At 46.0% G+C, this 20,303-nt stretch overlaps 1 protein-coding gene across 4 annotated transcripts in view; it reads right to left on the minus strand.

Moving 5' to 3' along the window:
* Positions 1 to 20,303, minus strand: part of LOC141154996 (cytochrome P450 2A5-like) — a 189,621-nt gene that overhangs the window by 16,405 nt on the left and 152,913 nt on the right. For 2 of the 4 annotated variants that reach the window (XM_073641587.1, XM_073641586.1), the window contains exon 5: positions 10,943 to 11,119. The exons of the other annotated variants lie outside the window; for them this stretch is intronic. In XM_073641587.1, the coding sequence (XP_073497688.1) occupies positions 10,943 to 11,119 (177 nt within the window). The remainder of the gene's footprint in view (positions 1 to 10,942; positions 11,120 to 20,303) is intronic. 4 annotated transcript variants of the gene reach the window in all.

Below are 20,303 nucleotides of genomic sequence, written 5' to 3' on the forward strand. Positions count from 1 at the left end.
TGGTGGGACCGTCCAACCCTGCTGAGAAGCACTCCTGGCTAAGAAAAGTGTGTGGGAAGGTTCCCGGACACTCTATGGCTGCTTTTTACTAAGGAGGAAACACACGCAAACACGGGGAGAACATACAAAGTCCTTGCAGATGTTGTCCTTGCTGGGATTTGAACCCAGGATCCCAGCGCTGCAAGGCTTCAGTGCTAACCACTGATCCAATGTGCTGCCGTTCACCCTCTAATATCTAACAGGCTGGAGAAACTTGCACCTACTGCCACTCTATCTTAAGCTCCTTTGTGAGAAAATGTATTTGGGCAGCCACTCAGTCTACCACATAAAATTCCTGAGAAGGAAATTGGGGATAACTTTGCAACTGGTACTGGGGACAGTGCTAATGCCATGGCGTCGTATCATAGTTTGCTGGAAATATTCCAGGCTGGTAGGAGGCAAGCAAATTCCCACAGAAAAGTACCAGCAGTAATGTTCATGCCACATTTCAAGTGCAAGCAGCTTTAGAGAACATCCTGGGAGAAATGATATGCAGGGTAGATAGGGTTTCCCTCTATGCCAGTCCTTTCACCAAGCTAAATACAACTCGCAGCCAAAAAACTTGTGGACTGGATCCGTACTGTCCCTGGCCCATTCACCTGTCCATGTGTTTGTGGTTAGGCGGTCCTTCCCAGTAAGTGCACTGGGGAGGGTACGGGTAATGTTGTGGGACCCGTGCTTGTGGAAGGCGGAGGCGATACCGGGAAATATAGTGGCAGCTGCGGACCGAGTATGGAAACCAAGCCTTTGCCGGCATGAGGTTGTGAAAAGCTTCCGCCTCCACGATCTTAAAAGGCCATATTTCAAGAGCAAAGAGCTGCCCAGAATTCTGGCATTTTAGTGTTGCGGCCTGTCGGTGGGTGGGTGGCTGGCTGCATACTTGCACTTGCATTCCAAGTAACAGAAAACTAAGCAGATGGTGGCCTCTATCATCATCATGGCCTCACCTCGGCACTATGAACTCTCCGGTTCTCTGGTGGGCCCGTCCAACCCTGCCGAAAAGCTGCCCTGGCTAAGAAAAGTGTGGGGGAAGGTTCCCGGACACTCTATGGCTGCTTTTTTAATGTGGATCGGCCATGCTTATGCATGTTATTTCTAAAAACCCATTACAGTTCAGGCCATTGTCCAACTCTGTATTCAAGAAATTAAATGTGCAAAGAAAGATGTGTGTGTCAAAGCACCACCGACAAGTGCGAGTTGATGCTGGACTGGCTGCCATTGCTTCTGCAACAAGCTCAATTACAGGACTTCCTGGGAGAAATGATACGCAGGGTAGATACGGTTTCCCTCTATGCCAGTCCTTTCACCGAGCTAAATACAACTCTTAGCAAAAAAAGTTGTGGACTGGCTCCGTACCGTTCCTGGCCACATTCACCGGTCCACGTTTTTGTGGTTAGGCGGTCCTTCCCAGTAAGTGCACTGGAGAGGGCACGGGTAATGTTGTGGGACCCATGCTTGTGAAAGGCGGTGGCGATACCGGAAAATATAGTGGTGGCTGGGGACCGAGTATGGACACTCGGCCGCAGACGGCATGAGGTTGTGAAAAGCTTCCACCTCCACGAGCCTAAAAGGCCACATTTCAAGTGCAAGCAGCTATCAAAAATTTGGCAGTATAGTATTGCAGCCTGTGGGTGGGTGGTTGGCTGCCTGAATACTTGCACTTGCATTCCAAGGAATGGGGTAGGGACAACTGAACTCTGCAGTGGGACAAGGACGTGGACGGTGATTGTTGCAAGTCTGCAATCACAGGTGCATGGCGGGAGGCATCTTCGCATGCGCCAAGGATCACTTATGATGGGCACACTTTTAGGCAGTGACCTGGGAGTCAGAGATGCTTCCAGAGGTCTTCCCCATGCTGTTCCCATGTCTTTTCAGCACTGTATGCATGTGTCTGATGATATGTCACACATCACATGGCCAGATAAGGTTGTAAAATGTTAAAATGACATTTCCTGGTGAATGCATTTGTCTTGGTTGAAAGCAATTCAAAAGTGCAAAAATGCATCAAAAACGCTACGTGGGAACATAGCCCAAGTTGTGGAGGAGTATTTTTGTTTTTGGTTATTTATTTTGCCTTATATACAAGTCATTACCCTGGAAAGGATGTTTCTTAACATATTTCCCAGGAAAATCCATTTTGATTTTGTTTTTGTATGTTTTATTGTGAGTCTGTAAAAGTGGTGTAATACTCTGACCACGTTGCTGACAGCAGTGATCTGGGAGTCAGAGATGCTTCCAGAGGTCTTCCCCATGCTGTTCCCATGTCTTTTCAGCACTGTATGCGTGTGTCTGATGATGTGCCACACACCACATGGCCAGATAAGGTTGTAAAATGTTAAAATGACATTTCCTGGTGAATGCATTTGTCTTGGTTGAAAGCAATTCAAAAGTGCAAAAATGCATCAAAAACGCTACGTGGGAACATAGCCCAAGTTGTGGAGGATTATTTTTGTTTTTGGTTATTTATTTTGCCTTATATACAAGTCATTACCCTGGAAAGGATGTTTCTTAACATATTTACAAGGAAAATCCATTTTGGTTTTGTTTTTGTATGTTTCATTGTGAGTCCGTAAAAGTGGTGTAATACTCTGACCACGTTGCTGACAGCAGTGATCTTGGAGTCAGAGATGCTTCCAGGGGTCTTCCCCATGCTGTTCCCATGTCATTTGAGCACTGTTCCCATTGATTTGGTCAATTTTTAGGCCCTCTGCAGATCACCGGGGGGAGCCGCCTGAAAAATGCTCGAGTTTCCCATAGACTTACATTGGGCTCATTGCTCTGGTCGAGCACCTGAGTATTCCAATTTTCTCGACCCGAGCAACGAGTACCCGTGCATCTTGGTGCTCGCTCATCACAAGTCACCATCATGACATCGAGCCGAAAGTCGTTAAATAACAACTAGCTATTGAACCCGTTCTATGCCCGGATGACGAGCATTTTTATTGGTATATGGTCCCACGTCCTGTTATGTGCTGCCCCCATCCTGTTATTTGGTGTCCCCATCCTGTGCCCCCATCCTGTTATCTGCCATCCCCATCCTGGTATTTGTGCTGCCCCCATCCTGATATTTGTGCTACCCAATCCTGTTCCCCATCCTGTTATGTGCTGTCCCCATCATATCCTGGTATGCATGGCACCCCTCATCCCTATCTCCCTATCATGGTATGTATGGCATCCCTCATCCCCAATGTTGCTATGCATGGCCCCTCATCCCTATCATGATATGCATTGTACCCCTTCATCCCTATCCTGGTATGCATGGTACCCCCTCATCCCTATCTTGGTATACATGGTACCCCCTCCTCCCTATCCTGGTATGCATGGTACCCCCTCATGACCAATCCTGGTATGGATGGCACCCATCATCCCCAATTGTGGTATGCTTTGCACCCCTCATCCCCAATCCTAGTATGCTTGGCACCCCTCATACCCAATCCTGGTATGCATAGCCTCCTCATCCCCAATCCTGGTATGCATGGCACCCCTCAACCCAAATCCTGACATGCATTGCACCCCTCCTCCAAATACTGGTATGAATGGCACCCCATCCCTCATCCTGGTATGCATGGCCCCCTCATTCCCAATCCTGGTATGCATGGCACCCCTCATCCCAAATCTGGCATGCATGTCACTCCTCATATCAATCCTGGTATGCATGGCTCCCTTATCCCCAATCCTGGTATGTATGACCCCCTCAGCCTTATGCTGGTATGCATGGAACCCCTCATCTGCATCCTGGTATGCATAGCACCCCATCCCTCATCCTGGTATGCATGGTACCCCATCCCTCATCCTGGTATGCATGGTATCCCATCCCTCATCCTGGTATGCATGGTACCCCCTCACCCCATTCCTGGTATGTATGGTACCCCTCATCCTTATCCTGGTATGTAAGATACCCCTCATCCCCAATCCTTTTATGAATGGTACCCCATCCCTCATACTGGTGTGCATGGTACCCCATACCTCATCCTGGTATGTATGGTACCCCTCATCCCTATCCCGGTATGAATAGGAAAACTCATCCCCAATCCTGGTATGCATGGTATCCCCCCATCCCTATCCTGGTATACATAGCACCCCATCCCTCATCCTGGTATGCATGGTACCCCATCCTGGTATGCATGGTACCCCGCCATCCCTCATCCTGGTATGCATGGTACCCCTCACCCCATTCCTGGTATGTATGGTACCCCTAATCCTTATCGTGGTATGCATGGCACCCCTCATCCCCAATCCTGGTATGCATGGTACCCCATCCCTCATGCTGTTATGCATGGTACCCCCTCATCCCTATCCTGGTATGCATTGCACCCCTCATAACTATCCTGGTATGCATGGTACCCCTCATCACAAATCCTGGTATGCATGTTACCCCTCATTCCTCATCCTGGTATGCATGGTACCCCATCCATCATCCTAGTATGGATGGGACCCCATACCTCATCCTGGTATGCATGGTACCCCATCCCTCATTCTGGTATGCATGGCACTCCATCCCTCATCCTGGTATGCATGGCACCTCACCATCCCTATCCTGGTATGCATGGTACCGCATCCCTCATCCTGGTATGCATGGTACCCCCTCATCCCATTCCTGGTATGTATGGTACCCCTCATCCCTATCCTGGTATGCATGGTACCCCTCATCCCTATCATGCTGCACACTCAAAAAAATAAACACCTATACTCACCTTTCTTCCCTGTTCTCCAGGGCTGGTTCCTGATAGCGCGCTATGCGCATGCGCCGATTCCGACGTTGCGCTCCTATCCCGGTCTCCGGTCAGAACAGAGGCGTCGCGGCAACACTCCTCAGGGTCAGGTAAGTATGTAAGTATGGCGCTGGAGATCGCGGCATCCGTTCAGTGTCTAAGCATACCGCGATCTCTGGCGCCATACACTCCTCTTACTTGTAATGGCTTGATGCATTCTTCTGTCTGGAGCCAGACTGTGCAGGTGTGTCGCGCTTGTGCAGTCTATAAAGGGTTTGGACAGAGAGACGCATCTACGATTATACAGTGGGTATGGAAAGTATTCAGACCCCTTTAAATGTTTCACTCTTTGTTTCATTGAAGCCATTTGGTAAATTCTAAAAACTTCATTTTTTTCTCATTAAAGTACACTCTGCGCTCCATCTTGACTGAAGAAAAACAGAAATGTAGAAATTTTTGCAAATTTATTAAAAAAGAAAAACTGAAATGTCACATGATCATAAGCATTTAAACCTTTGCTCAGACACTCATATTTAAGTCACATGCTGTCCATTTCCTTGTGATCCTCCTTGAGATGGTTCTACTCCTTCATTGGAGTCCAGCTGTGTTTAATTAAACTGATAGGATTTGATTTAGAAAGGCACATACATGTCTATATAAGACCTCACAGCTCACAGTGCATGTCAGAGCAAATGAGAATCATGAGCTCAAAGGAACTGCCCAAGGAGCTCAGAGACAGAATTGTGGCAAGGCACAGATCTGGCCAAGGTTACAAAAGAATTTCTGCATTAGTCAAGGTTCCTAATAGCACAGTGGCCTCCATAATCCTTAAATGGAAGAAGTTTGGGACCACCAGAAGACTTCCTAGACCTGGCCGTCCAGCCAAACTGAGCAATCGTGGGAGAAGAGCCATGGTGAGAAAGGTAAAGAAAAACCCCAAGATCACTGTGGCTGAGCTCCAGAGATGCAGTAAGGAGATGGGAGAAAGTTCCACAAAGTCAACTATCACTGCAGCCCTCCACCAGTCGGGCCTTTATGGTAGAGTGGCCCGACGGAAGCCTTTCTTTCAGTGTGTCCTGTGCAACTGAGTTGCCAGGTCTTGTCCTGTATCTTGTATGTTTCCGCCACCCTGGGGGCAGTATTACCAGGCCTGTTTCCTGTATCTTTGACACCTAGTCTGTTCCGCCACCCTGGGGGCTGTGTTCCCAGGCTCGTTCCTGTATCTTGTTCCGGGTTCAGTTCCTGTCGGAACTGTGTCCTAGCCCGTTACCTGTTTGTCTCTATGTCCGTACCTGCCCTTTTCCTGCAATGTGTGAACCTGCACCTAACTCCAACTCGTTGTCTCTGTACTTCTGTTTGTGAGTTTTGTGTCCACTCGCTACTTCATTGTAAGCACCTTGTGTGTATCTGGTTCTGCTTGTCCCATTTCCCTGCCTCCGTATCTACCTCCTGTGTTCTAACTATCTTCCTGTGTTTCCAAGTCAGTTCCATGTGAACAGAGCCCTGTCCTGTCTGCCTGCACTTTTTGCTCTGCTCTGCTTGTCTACCGCACCTGCGAGTTTTGCTCTGCTTTGCTTGTCTACTGCACCTGTGGGTTTTGCTCTGCTCTGCTTGTCTACCGCACCTGCGGGTTTTGCTCTGCTTTGCTTGTCTACCGCACCTGCAGGTTTTGCTCTGCTCTGTTGTCTGGCGCACTTGTGGGTTTTGCACTGCTTTGCTTGTCTACTGCACTTGCGGGTTTTTCCTCTGCTTTGCTTGTCTACCGCACCTGCAGGTTTTGCTCTGCTCGTTTACCACACCTGTGGGTTTTGCTCTGCTCTGCTTGTCTGCCGTACCTGCGGCTCTGTTCCTGTATCCCAGTCTGTACTGGTCCCTATCCTGCCTGTTTTAATACCTGCCAGTACCCACCTGTCTGCATACCAGCCGTGCCTGCCAGTACCCACCTGTCTGCATACCAGCCATGCCTGCCAGTACCCACCTGTCTGCATACCAGCCGTGCCTGCCAGTACCCACCTGTCAGTATGCCAGTCTAACTTGTCTGTTCCTGCATTCCCCGGTGTGGGTCAACAGCTGTGACCGGGGTCTGACCTGGAGTAGCACCTGGTCCCTCTGCTCGGTTCCTCTCTGGTTCATGGAGTCGACTGAGCCGCCGGGCGACCTTGGTCAGACCGAGTTGATACTTAGTCACGCCCCTTCAGGCACTCCTCGGTTCATGGTCCAGTGGGATCACTAACCAAGCTCACGCCAGTCAGTCCGGGCGCGAGCGTAACAGCAGCATCATGCTATGGGGGTGTTTTTTCAGCTGCAGGGACAGGATGACTGGTTGCAATTGAAGGAAACATGAATGCGGCCAAGGACAGAGATATCCTGGATGACACCTCTTCCAGAGTGCTTTGGACATCAGACTTGGCCGAAGGTTTACCTTCCAACAAGTCAATGACCCTAAGTAAACAGCTAAAATAACAAAGGAGTGGCTTCAGAACAACTCTGTGACAATTCTTGACTGGCCCAGCCAGAGACCTGACCTAAACCCAATTGAGCATCTCTGGAGAGACCTGAAAATGGCTGTCCACCAACATTCACCATCCAACCTGACGGAACTGGAGAGGATCTGCAAGGAAGAATGGCAGAGGATCCCCAAATCCAGATGTGAAAAACTTGTTGCGTCATTCCCCAGAAGACTCATGGCTGTACTAGCTCAAAAGGGTGCTTCTACTCAATACTGAGCAAAGAGTCTGAATACTTATGACCATGTGATATTTAAATTTTTCTTTTTTAATAAATTTGCAAACATTTCTACATTTCCGTTTTTTTTCAGTCAAGATGGAGTGCAGAGTGTACTTTAATGAGAAAAAATGAACTTTTTAGAATTTACCAAATGGCTGAAATGAAACAAAGAGTGAAAAATTTAAAGGGGTCTGAATACTTTCTGTACTCACTGTATTATAGATAACTGTCTTTACTACTTAAAGTTTTCCAATTGGAACATGTCTACTATACACTGTAACTTCCATATCGGTGGAGGTCCAACCACTAGGAGCCCTATCAATGTCTAGAATGGGGCACTTTTATTCCACCTTAGAACAAAGTGGAAGCACTCATGATTGACTTCTGCTTCATTTATTCTCTTTGTGATTGTCGAACAAAGACTAAGGCTATGTTCACATGTGGTGTGTTTGCAGCATTTTTTTCCACAACCAAAACCTTCACTCCAGGCAGTAAAAGTGATAAATATGAAACGTATACATATGAAATGCAGCTCTACTGAATTTTTGTTCCGTTTTTTGCACTTAAATTTTTTGGGGTGTGTTTTTCAGGTGGATAAGAGGACCTTTTAATAAATAATAAATTAATATTCTAGAAAATAGTATCAAAGTTTTATTCACCAAAATCGCTGCTAAAATACAACACAAATAGTATGCTGCATTTTTTCAGCATTTTTCACTTTAGATTACCTTCAATTGGTTAAAAACGGCAAAAACGCTAAAAGAATTTTCAAAAGTGCTGCAATGCTCAAATTCAGTCAGTAAAAATAAAGCTGCATGTGCATGAGATTTCTGAATCTGATCCAGCTTTTGCTGGAACCGTAAAACACAGCTTATTTTCTGCAGGAAAAAAATGCCGCAAAAAAAGTCTGCAAAAACACTACATGTGAACATAGACTAATACTAATTAATGAATAATTATTAAAAACTAATACAGAGGTAATTCCTAAAATGGACTATATGTATCAGATACACCTTCTTCAGGTGTGATAGCCAAACTCTTTTTGAGAGGGCACTGACAGGTTTATCCCACAGGTGACAGCTGACTACTACGGGGCCCAACAGAGGGACACTGTAATTATGCTAATGTCAAAGAATCCTTTTAACAAAGAGGAAGTTTCTAAAGGGGACAATTTCTCCAACAAGGACATTTCACAAGTAGTGATGGGTGAACCCGTGGATGTTCGGGTAAGATTGGTTCGGCCAAACATCAAAAAAGTTCAGTTCGAGTACCAGAATGGTACCCGAACTCGAGCCCGAACCTAGGCCCCATTCAGATGAAAAGGTGGCGCAAACAGCAGTGGTTTTGCACGCTGTTTTCTGCATTGTAATCTAACAATCTTTCCACTGGTAAGAGCGCTGCATTTCCCACGCTGTCAGATGACAAGCATATGAGCCAGTAGCTGGAATCGGCGATAAACAAACATTACCGCCGGTCACAGGCATCGGATGATGAGAGTACTACTCTCATCAGCGTATGCCTAGTTTCGCTAATAGCAGCGTGAGCAGGCGCCACTGATGAGAGTATTCATCAGCCAGCGCATGTGTAATAAATAATTGAAAAAAAATGGCGAGGTTCCCCCTATATTTTTGATAACCAATGCAGGTAAAGCTGACAGCTGCGGGCTGCAACCCCTAGTTGTCAGCTTTATAATGGCTGTTTATCAAAAATAGAGGGGTCCCCACACCATATTTTTTAATCACTTAAATAAATAAGAAAAAAAAAAACGGCGTGGGGTTCCCCCTTTTTTGACAACCAGCCAAGCTAAAGCAGACAGCTGGGGCTGGTATTCTCAGGCTGGGAAGGGCCGCGAATATTAGCCCTCCCCTTCCTAAAAATAGCAGCCTGCAGTCACCCCAGCGAAGGTTCTCATGCAGCCAGCGATGACGTAAGTGAGGTGACCAGGTTCATCAGCTGTGAACTCCGGTGACCTTTCTCATGGCACTGCTATACACTGCAGAAGCATTCTCATGCTCCTGTCTCAGTGTGTTCCGGCTTGCACAGGGAACAGTCACATTAGTGACTGCTGTCCAAATCATCTAGATTTGTCATGGGACATGTCCATTAATGGACAAACGTTAGATAGGTGAAGAATACGGTGGTTTATTATTTTTTGCCTTTTACAGGGGACATGGGCTTCAATGTATTAGGCGTAAAGATGAGTATAACTTTGCTTTTTTATTTTTATTTCAAGTAAAGATGTCAGTGTCTTTATTTCAATTAAAGGACTTTATTCTTGCTGTGTTTTTTTTTAAATCTAACTATAGGGTTAGTAATGGGGACGTCTTATAAACACCTTTCCATTACTAACCCTCTGGGCTTGATGTCAATGGCCATAAAATAGCTGACATATACCCCAAACCTATTACCCCACTTGCTACTGCTCCAGGGCAAATGGGAAGAGCCGGGGAAAGTGCCAGAATTAGCACATCTAATATATGTGCCTTTTCTTGATCAGCTGCGGGTTGCTGTTTTTTAGATTTGGGAGGGCCAATATCCATGGCCACTTCCCTGTCTGAGAATACCAGCCCCCAGCTGTCTGCTTTAGCTTGGCTGGCTGTAAAAAATGGGGGGGACCCCATGCCGTTTTTTTAAATTATTTATTTAAATAATTTGAAAATATAATGTGAGGAACCCTCTATTATTGATTGCCAGCCAAGATAAAGCTGACAGCTGGGGGCTTCAGCCCGCAACAGTCAGTTTTGCCTGTTGTAGTTGTCAAAAATAGAAGAGACCTCATGTCATTTTTTTTATTTATTTACAGCACAGTCCCCAACTGATGAATGCTCCCATCAGTGGCGCCGGCTCTCACTGCTATCAGTGACAGTAGGCTTATGCTGATGAGAGTAGTACTTTCATCAGCCGATTCCTTTTAGCGGCGGTAACCTTTTTCACCACTCGTCACAGCTGCTAGCTTACATGCTTGTCAACTGATACTTGGGTGATACTGATACTGGTATTTTTTCTGATACTTGGGTTATTTCTTCATCTGATACCTGCCCAAGAAGGGCCAAATGTCGCTGTGCTAAATAAGAAGACACCAATATTGTTTATGGCACATAGTATGTGGTGTCCTCGTACTGAAATTGCATTGGGACAATTAGCGTCAAGTTACATCTCTGCAGATTGGCCTTTGGGGAATTTTTCTCAAGGAACATATCCAGCCTACCAGATATCGGTTTGTGGCAGCTTGTAGTCTTAAATTAAACTTATTTAGTTGTCTGCTTGATGAGAAGAGGCTTTAAATGTCAGATGGCTAAGATCAGAGAAGGATGTGACTGCTGCCTTGGCCATTCAACTTATCTTTCAGCTGATGCAAGGTCTCCTGTTTCAAAAGATTTTCCATGTAAATGCTCACCAAAAGAAAAGAAATGATACATAATTAGTGATACAATATTTTTATTTTTTTATTTTTACCATTTTACCTTTTCTATTTTGATGAGAAAAGCATCAACATAGTCTCGAGGATTATTAGGGTCTAATGTCTTCTGATTCATTTTCACCCTACTATCAACATACTGGGAAAGTTTTCCTAGAAGTTTATTGATCTTCTGGTGAGGCCCTGGGATATAACTCATTAAGGATGGAAACAACTCAAATACCTGAGATGAAAAAAAAAAAAAGTAATAAGTAGTAGTAAAATAACAATATACTGGTACAGCTGAGAAAATGTCTGTTTCTAAGGGGATTGAAAAATGAGACCACCACTACAAACCTAAGAACTCAAACCAGTTGCTGTAGAGGTTCCACCAGGTTACTTAAAAGGAATCTGTCAGCAAGTTTTTGTTACCCCATCTGAGAGCACCATTATGCAGGGGCTGAGACCCTGATTTCAGTGATGTGTCACTTATAAGGCTGTTTGTTACTGTTTCAATAAAATCTGTGCTTTATCAGCAGGAAATTATCACTACAGGACTAGGTGTCTCAGGCCTCCTGGTCCAACCTCGCCCTCGTTACTGATTAGCAGATTTCTGTCAATATACAGTGCATACTGAAAGCAGCCAATCAGTGATGTAGGCGGGGTTATACTGGCCTCCGCATTCTGAGCTCTGCTAGATCTGCAGCAGAGAAAACTATGATACTATCACAACAGCTGCATGCAGTAAATTAAGTGATACATCACTGTAATCAGGGGTCTCTGCTCCTGCATCATGATGTTGCCAGATTACATAGAAAAAAAACCTGTTGACAGATTCCCTTTAAATAGGTCTTACTGTAAATTATATGTTAATTCATATTATATGCAATTATAACGTCACGTGCAATATTCTGTTGCATGTGCTGCGTATTGTCTAGAAAGGGTATCATTTTGCAGTAGTTTGAATGTATGAGATCCTGCAATTAGACGTAAGGTTTTGCCCTCTCCTTAAAGATGTAATATGCATTAAGTTCCTAGTGACATAATTATAAGGCAGCTTGGAGTTTGAATTAGTATGGGTGCTGTGACGCCAGAGCTTCTAATCATAATTACCCAGACTTCTAGATTTGTTAATCCAGGAGAAATACACTATTATCTTTGTGTTGACGTTTGAATTTATGTGTTTTTTTGGTGGGTCAAGAAGGACAAACTAATATTTGTATAACCCTGAATGTTGTCAATTGAGTTGATATTTACTGCAACTTATTGTATGGAGGACAGCGACTGAGGGTTGGGAAACAATGATATTTGTTAATATGCTAATTACATATTATACTATGCCAGCTAGTTTATTTTATACAGAGCAGGGGGATACGAACTATGTAAATTAATTAAATGCTTAAACAATGAGACATGAGCCCTGCACCTTCCCCCCTGACTGGTGAATGATGACCTCAGCCACTGATGTACATGTAAACAGGGATTTATATAGTGCTTGAAAGAGAATCAAAGAGACTCTTCAGGACCGCAGCTTGGTAGCATGGCTCCATCCAGAGAGACATAGATTTAGATTCTACAGGATTAGCGATGAAAAATTAAAATTAATTAAAATGCTCGGGTACTCATTGCTGGAGTTGAGCAAATTGGAATGCTTGAGTGCTCGACCCGAGCTAAGAGCCCAATGTAAGTCTATGGGAAACTCGAGCATTTTTCCGGCGGCCCACTCCGAAGGTCTGAAGGGGGGCCTAAAAATTGCCAAAATCGATGGGAACAGTGCTGAAATGACATGGGAAGAGCATGGGCAAGACCCCTGGAAGCATTTCTGACTCCCAGGTCACTGCTGTGAACAATGTTGTCAGAGTATTTCACAACTTTTATGGACTCACAATAAAATATACAAAACCGAAAACAAAATGGATTTTCATGGGAAAAATGTTAAGGAACATCATTTCCAGGGTAATGACTTGTATATAAGGGAAAATAAATAACCAAAACCAAACATGATCCTCCACACCTTGGGCCATGTTCACACATAGTATTTTTAATTTGTTTTTGCATTTTTGCATTGCATTTAACAGTAGAAAATACATTCACTGAAAAATTTCATTTTAACATTTTACTACCTTATCTTCCCATGTGGTGTGTGAGACATGATCACATACATCCTGTTAAATTTTGTGAAGGAGGGACTCTGAAAGTAACAATGCCTAATTTTATAGGGCACTCAGGCGGCCATTACTATTCTAAAAGGGCCAGCAGTTGGTCCTCACTATTGTGAGAGGGCCAACAGCCGGCTATGCTTTGTTGTTCCCATTATTGAAGAGCGGGTCTTCTATACTGTTATTGAGTATGCAGTGACTGCAAGAGCAACCAGAAATTTGGACTCACCCCAATACTCCTTTGAAGAGACATAGAGGAGGGCCTCAGTAAAAAAAATGTCTCCATTATAAAGGAGTGGGTCTCCTATAGTGGTAATGCCCATGCAGTGATTGCAAGGGCTACCTAAATTCGTGAAACACCCGAATACCAATTTGAAGACACATAGATGTGGGACTCAGTAACAACATGTTCCCATTAGAAAGGAGCAGTTCTATACAGTTATTGAGTATGCAGTGACTGCAACAGCTGCCTAAATTTAGGAGGACATGAATGTGGTTGTGGTTACAGATGGTGGTAGATGCAAGTGTGCAATGATAGGTGCAGGGTGGAAGGCATCTTTGCATGCTCCATGGACAGGGGATTGGCATGCACGCACAACAGTGGAACAAACAGTGGTGTCACCCGCAGACACTATTTCTGGACACTGGCGTACGGCCCACTTTGTCGGGTGATTTTCTGTCATGTGCCTGAACATGCTGGTGGTGGTCAGGCTGCTAATTTTGCTACCCCTTCTGATGTTGGCGTGGCAGATGGTGCAAATGGCCTTTTTGGGATTATCTGCAAAATCTTTAAAAAACAACCAGATTCGGGAAGACCTAACAGTTGTACTGGCAACTTCCGTTTTGTTGGTGTTCCAGGGAATGGTTGCCAGCCTTGTGTCTGTGGCCACCATACTGCTTCTTCCTGCCTGTTGTGGTGCTATGCCTCCCTCCCCCTGTGTGCTGCTGTCCTCGCTCTGCATGTCACCTTGCCAGGTTAGGTCAGTGACTTCATCGTCTACCACCTCGTCTTCCACTTCTGCACCCTGGTCCTCCTCCTGACTTCTGGCAATTGTGTCATATCATCATCCACCTCTTGCAATGGTAATTGCACTTTCCCAACATTGCATCGCCACACACGTTCTCCTTTTGCCCAGCTTGCAGCTGGCCAGGCGAGAGACCAGAATCAATAAATGGAAAAGGGAACAGTTCTTCGGAGTGTCCAAGTCTGGGATCAGTTGTCTCCGGGCACTCGACATGGTGGAAAGAAGGAGGATCAGGGTGAGGAATATGCGGTCTAGACTCATGGTTACTGAGACTTGACCATGTGGAAGACAGGGTGGTGGTGGTGGTAAAGTGACTGGAAGCATTATCTGCTATTCATCCAACAACCTTTTGACACTGCTCTGGGTTCAATAGTGGTGTGCTGTAGTCTCTTAGTAATTGGGTCAGGAAGGTAGGGTGACATGATATGGGTGCTTGTTGTGGCACAATTTCAGCTTGCCCATGGCCTCCCCTCTGAATAATCGTCATGTCCACTTTCCCGTCCTTTGCCACATGCCTTGCCAATAATATCTTTAACTTCCTCTACAAATTGCTGGATTTGTACTGCAGTAATATCTGAAACATGTTACGGGACGCCCATGGTTTTAAGCACTGCCCTTCTAGTTTAGTATTGCTGAGCAACCACATGTGAATAGGTTCACTACCACACTGCTGACAAACTGTAAATGGAGTATAATATCTTGAAAGTCCCCTTCAATTGGCTGGATTTGTACCGCAGTTATGTGTGATACTTCTGACAGACACCCATGGTTTTAAATAGCGGGCTTGTAGCAAATGGAGCAGTAAAATGTTGGACTCTATTACTTTTTTAGAAAATAATCAGGATTAAGATAAAAAAAAATCGTCCTGGCCCCTGATATCTGGGGCTATGTGTACATATATCTGTAACAGCAGGAGCAGGCAGAACATGCAATGCACTCTATTGTGCTGTATAGTGTTCACAATCCCTGCCTGCTTAACTCCTGCTATCACCACTGAATATGTTCAGCTGGATTAGTCCTCAGAAGGACTGTTAGTTCAGATGGATATACTGTATATATACTCCTGGAGTACCTATATCTACCTATTACACCTCCAATTCAATCCCTCACACAGCAGTACCCCGCCCTACTCTGCCTGCCTGAAGGTTAGACTGTGATGAGCCTAGCATCACTAGGTCTTATATAGACCTGATGATGCTATGCGGCCAGCAAATCACTGCAATGCCACAACCAACATGGTAACGGCATTACAGTGCCTGGCAAGCAATCCCTGCATGTTCATTAGCTCTCTAAAGAGCATCAAACAAGCCGGGCAGGGACCCTAGCTCACGCTCTAACATCCCGGAAATACTCGCCTAGCGCTGAGCATCTAGAGCAGTGAGATTCTCAGGCAAGTATCAAGCAAGTGGGGAGCCTGCTCGCTAATCACTATACAGGATGCCAGCCTAGGAAATCACTGCCCTGGCTGGAAGGATACAGATCTGCTCCATCGACCATCACTGACCCTATAGAGACTTTTGGGGAAACCAGGTTTGTGACTCTTCAGTTATATGGTCCCATGGATATGTTCTGAGATGCCAAGTTTCGACCATCTGGTCTCCTGGTCCCATGGAGACATTTGGGAAAAGCCAGAATTGTGACCCTCCGGTCACCTGGTCACATGGATATGTTTGGGTTAGCAAGGATGGGACCATCCAGTCACCTGGAACCCATGGATACACCCAGAGAAATCCACGTTGGGACCATCCGGTCACCTGGATCCATGGAAATGTTTGGAGAAAGCCAGGGTGGCATCTTCGGGTCTCCTGGCCACATACCTTAATGGACTGTTAGCTCCCTAAGCTTGCCGCTGTCTCCTCTCTGTGGGTGCCTACCAAAAATGGGGGGGGGGCACTGGTTGAGGTAGTTGACCTTGGAAGTCCAAAAATCGCAGTTACTCTGTTCCTGTTGGGCCAGCGACAAGGTGAGACTGTGTAATTTTGCACCATCTTGGGTATTTTCTGGGACTGTTCTATATGTCATTGTCTGTTTGGTGGTTCAGTAAAGTATTGCCACTCGGTCTGATCCTCACCCTGTGTTGTCTGAGTAGTATTATGCCCACGGAAGACCCCGTGTCTTCACATGTGCTCATGACCTTGGCAACATGTTCGAATCATTAAAGGAATCTGTCACCTGTTTTTTACTACCCCATCGGTTGTAAGGGCAGGGACCCTAATTCCAATGATGTAATAATGACTGTGCTGCTTGTTTCAGGTTTGATAAAAACACTGCTTTATCTTCTGCAGATCTAGCAGTTGTCTGAATGCTGAGCTCTATATAACCCAGCCCACTCCACTGATTGACAGCTTTAGTTGTACACTGTGCATAGGCAGAGATCTGGCAACCAGTGGAGGGAGCTTGGTTATACAGAGTTCATGAATATGGTGGACAACATGGCAGCTGATTTACTAGTCTTGTAGTGATAATCTCCGGCTGATAAAACAGTGATTTTATCAAAATTACAGCAAGCAGGCCAGTAAGTGACACATCAGAGTTTCTGTCTCTACATTAAGATGCACTCAACAATTTTGGCAAAAAAACTGATGACAGATTACATACTAGTACTTTCTCAGCAAGAGAGCTCAGATACATGTAGAGTGCACAGTCACACAGATAGCTAGCGAGCAAGTAGAGGTGAGTAGCACTTGCTTTTAAGGTACAACACCACAGTCCATGAGTTGCAGATTGAGTAGTCTGTCCAAGTATTTCACAGCCGAGGGGAGCTATGATATTTATTCATGAAGTTGAAGACAGGATTTGCTCATCTGAGGGGCTGTGAAAGTCACAACCCCTTTGTTAGCTTGTAAGTAGTGTTGAGCCACCCCCGTAGTGTTCGAGTTCGGTTCGGTTCTTCGAACACCCGTGTGTTCGCCGAACTGTTCGTCGAACTGTTCGTCGAACACCTTCGAACACCATTAAAACCAATGGCAGGCAAACAAAAACACATAGAAACACATAGAAAACACCTTCAAAGGTGTCCAAAAGCTGACAAACTGCTCAGAAGACACAACTAACACATGGAAAAGTGACAAATACATATAGTCATGCGAAAAGAAAAGAGGTGGAGGAGTAAAAGGAGGGGGAGACACAGATATAGGCATGTCATGCCCTTCTAAAATCCAAAAAGTGAGAAGCCGACACGTTCAGTCCGCTCCTGCCCGTGCCACCTCCGTGTCGCCGGGTTTGTGCCAGAGCCGCGGTGAACCCTGACGGCCAGCCCCCCTCTCCCAATACTGGTGCCTGTCCGCTGGTGGGTCGAGCGAGCCCCCCTGTGGTGGAGGCAGCTCTAAGCTTTTTAATTTAAATTGTCTCTCTAATTTGAATGAATACACTTTAAATCCATTTACAAGGATCTATTGGAGGGCAAGTCTCATGCCAGTAGCCGCGTAATTCCAGCTCCAGTAGCGTCCACTAAAGCTGCTGCAGTTAAAAAGCTTTCATAAGGAACGAGCTCGGCTGTCCACCGCAAGGCATCCTACTGCCAGTCCCAGCCCCTATGCCTTGGGGTGCCTCCTGATGCTCTTCACTGAGTATCCCGTGGTCCCGAAGCATTTCCTTTGAAAAAATTAAGTGTCCAAACTACAGGTGGTGTAGCTTGCTTAACAGCCAGGATAATCCGCTGACTAGCAGACACTGCTACTAGGCACAAAGTATTTCCTGGGCTAGATGCAGTTAAAAATTTGTAATTAGATACTCTCGTTGGATGCTGAGAAAGCATTCCATAGAGTCTCCTGGCACGCCATATATGATTCTCTTAAAAAGCTTGGGGTAGGGGTCTAGGGGACCCTTTTATAGCCAAAATCACGGCCCTGTATCACAATACGTCACCTAGGCTGAAGATAAATGGAACTGTAGCACCCTGAGGGCTCGGTTGCTACAGAGGTATTGCACCTCACCCAGAGGTGTGATATCTCACTCTCAGGTAAGGATGGAGTGTGGATCAGGACCCGACACCTGCATGCATTACACCACATTGCCGTGGGGCAGGGCGACCAATATGCCTTTGAGATGGCACGACAGTCCCTGTCCCTGGCTGGAGTGGGGGGAGGGAACACTGAGGAAGGGGAACCCTGTAGTGCAGGAGCAGGGAGGAAGCAGTTCCTGGGTGCATTGAGAAGGGAGTATAAAAGGTGGGCACCATCTTAGTTCAGTGCAGAGAAGTCTGAGCAGAAGTGGCAGGGAGCAGGGGCTCTGCATGAGCTCTGCTCCGGAGGCGGGCCTAGTAACAGAGGCCCAGGCCTGGAAGAGGGAGAAGGAAGGAAGAGGAGTGGAGAAGGCTCCAGGAACGAGGAATGAAGGGATCCCAGGGGTGCGGACGGGCGAGTCGCCACCGCACGCCCGAATCCAACTGCGTGGAGGGGTCAGGTCAAAGGGGGAGACCGGTCCCCGAAACTAGTGGAGGCAGGAAACGACCCTCAGCTAGATACCGGAGGCTGTGACATTTTATGTGGCGCAGCCCCTCGCTACACCCGCTAGGAAGGCACCACATAGGGTCAGGGAAACTGGCGCCAAGTTTACCAAGAGGAGGACCGAGGCAGCTGGACAGAAGGGTTGGTAAGAAAGGCCAGACAAAGGACACACAAAGGGGGTCCTGTGAAGCGCTCCAAAGTTATCTGGGAGTTGTCTGAGCCCCTCACCTGGTGAGCACAGTACGACGTGGGCAGCCGTTACCTGCAGACGTGGTCTGGATAATAAGAACTGTGAGTAAAGGCCCTGGACTGCATCACTGACTCCGTGTCGTTACTGCTGCTGCCCTGCACCATCACCCCCATCCTCCGCATACACTGCCCTGAGGCTATACTCCTCCCGTGGGGAGTTATGCTATGCTCTGCTGCACCCACAACACCAGCCTCAGTGGTCTGCCCTGCAGCGGCGGTTCACTCTGACTGCAATCCACGGGTGGCGTAGTCGGACATTTAAACATCAAAACCACATAAATAGTTCCAACACTGGTTTGACCGCCCTGAGCCACGGAACCGGGTCGCCGCCACGAAGACTACAACCACCAGCATCCACCAAAAAGGGTCCGGCTCCGGGTGTCCCAAGGCCCAGGGGGTGCATCAGAACATTTTCATCACCTTTCACAATCACCAATGGGACAAGGCAGGGATGTCCTCTGTCCCCTCTCTTATACATCCTAGTGACGGAGCACCTGCTCTCATCAATTCGCCATAACCCCAATATTAGGTGGATTGAGGTGGGAGGCACCGAGTACAAGTGCTCTCTATTTGCTGATGATGTCCTAGTATATACAGTCATATGAAAAAGTTTGGGCACCCCTATTAATCTTAAGCTTAATGTTTTATAAAAATTGGTGTTTTTGCAACAGCTATTTCAGTTTGATATATGTAATAACTGTTGGACACAGTAATGTTTCTGCCTTGAAATGAGGTTTATTGTGCTAACAGAAAATGTGCAATCTGCATTCAAACAAAATTTGCCCTGTGCATAAGTATGGGCACCCTTATTTTCTTGTTTTAAATACTCCTGCCTACTTTTTACTGACTTACTAAAGCACTTTTTTTGGTTTTGTAACCTCATTGAGCTTTGAACTTTATAGCCAGGTGTATGCAATCACGAGAAAAGCTACTTAAAGTGGCCACTTGCAAGTTGTTCTCCTGTTTGAATCTCCTCTGAAGAGTGGCATCATGGGCTCCTCAAAACAACTGTCAAATGATCTGAAAACAAAGATTATTCAACATAGTTGTTCAGGGGAAGGATACAAAAAGCTGTCTCAGAGATTTAACCTGTCAGTTTCCACTGTGAGGAACATAGTAAGGAAATGGAAGAACATAGGGACAGTTCTTGTTAAGGCCAGAAGTGTCAGGACAAGAAAAACATCAGAAAGGCAGAGAAGAAGAATGGTGAGATCAGTCAAGGACAATCCTCAGGCCACCTCCAGAGAGCTGCAGCATCAACTTGCTGCAGATGGTGTCACTGTGCATCGGTCAACTATACAACGCACTTTGCACAAGGAGAAGCTGTATGGGAGAGTGATGCGAAAGAAGCCGTTTCTGCAAGTACGCACAAACAGAGTCGGCTGAGGTATGCAAAAGCACATTTGAAGAAGCCTATTTCTTTTTGGAAGAAGGTCCTGTGGACTGATGAAACCAAGATTGAGTTGTTTGGTCATACAAAAAGGCGTTATGCATGGTGGCAAAAAAACACAGCATTCCAAGAAAAACACTTGCTACCCACAGTAAAA

The sequence above is a fragment of the Phyllobates terribilis genome, unplaced genomic scaffold (genome assembly GCF_046119375.1).
Source record: "Phyllobates terribilis strain yellow unplaced genomic scaffold, ASM4611937v1 Scaffold_7__3_contigs__length_470593459, whole genome shotgun sequence".
Lineage (NCBI taxonomy): Eukaryota > Metazoa > Chordata > Amphibia > Anura > Dendrobatidae > Phyllobates > Phyllobates terribilis.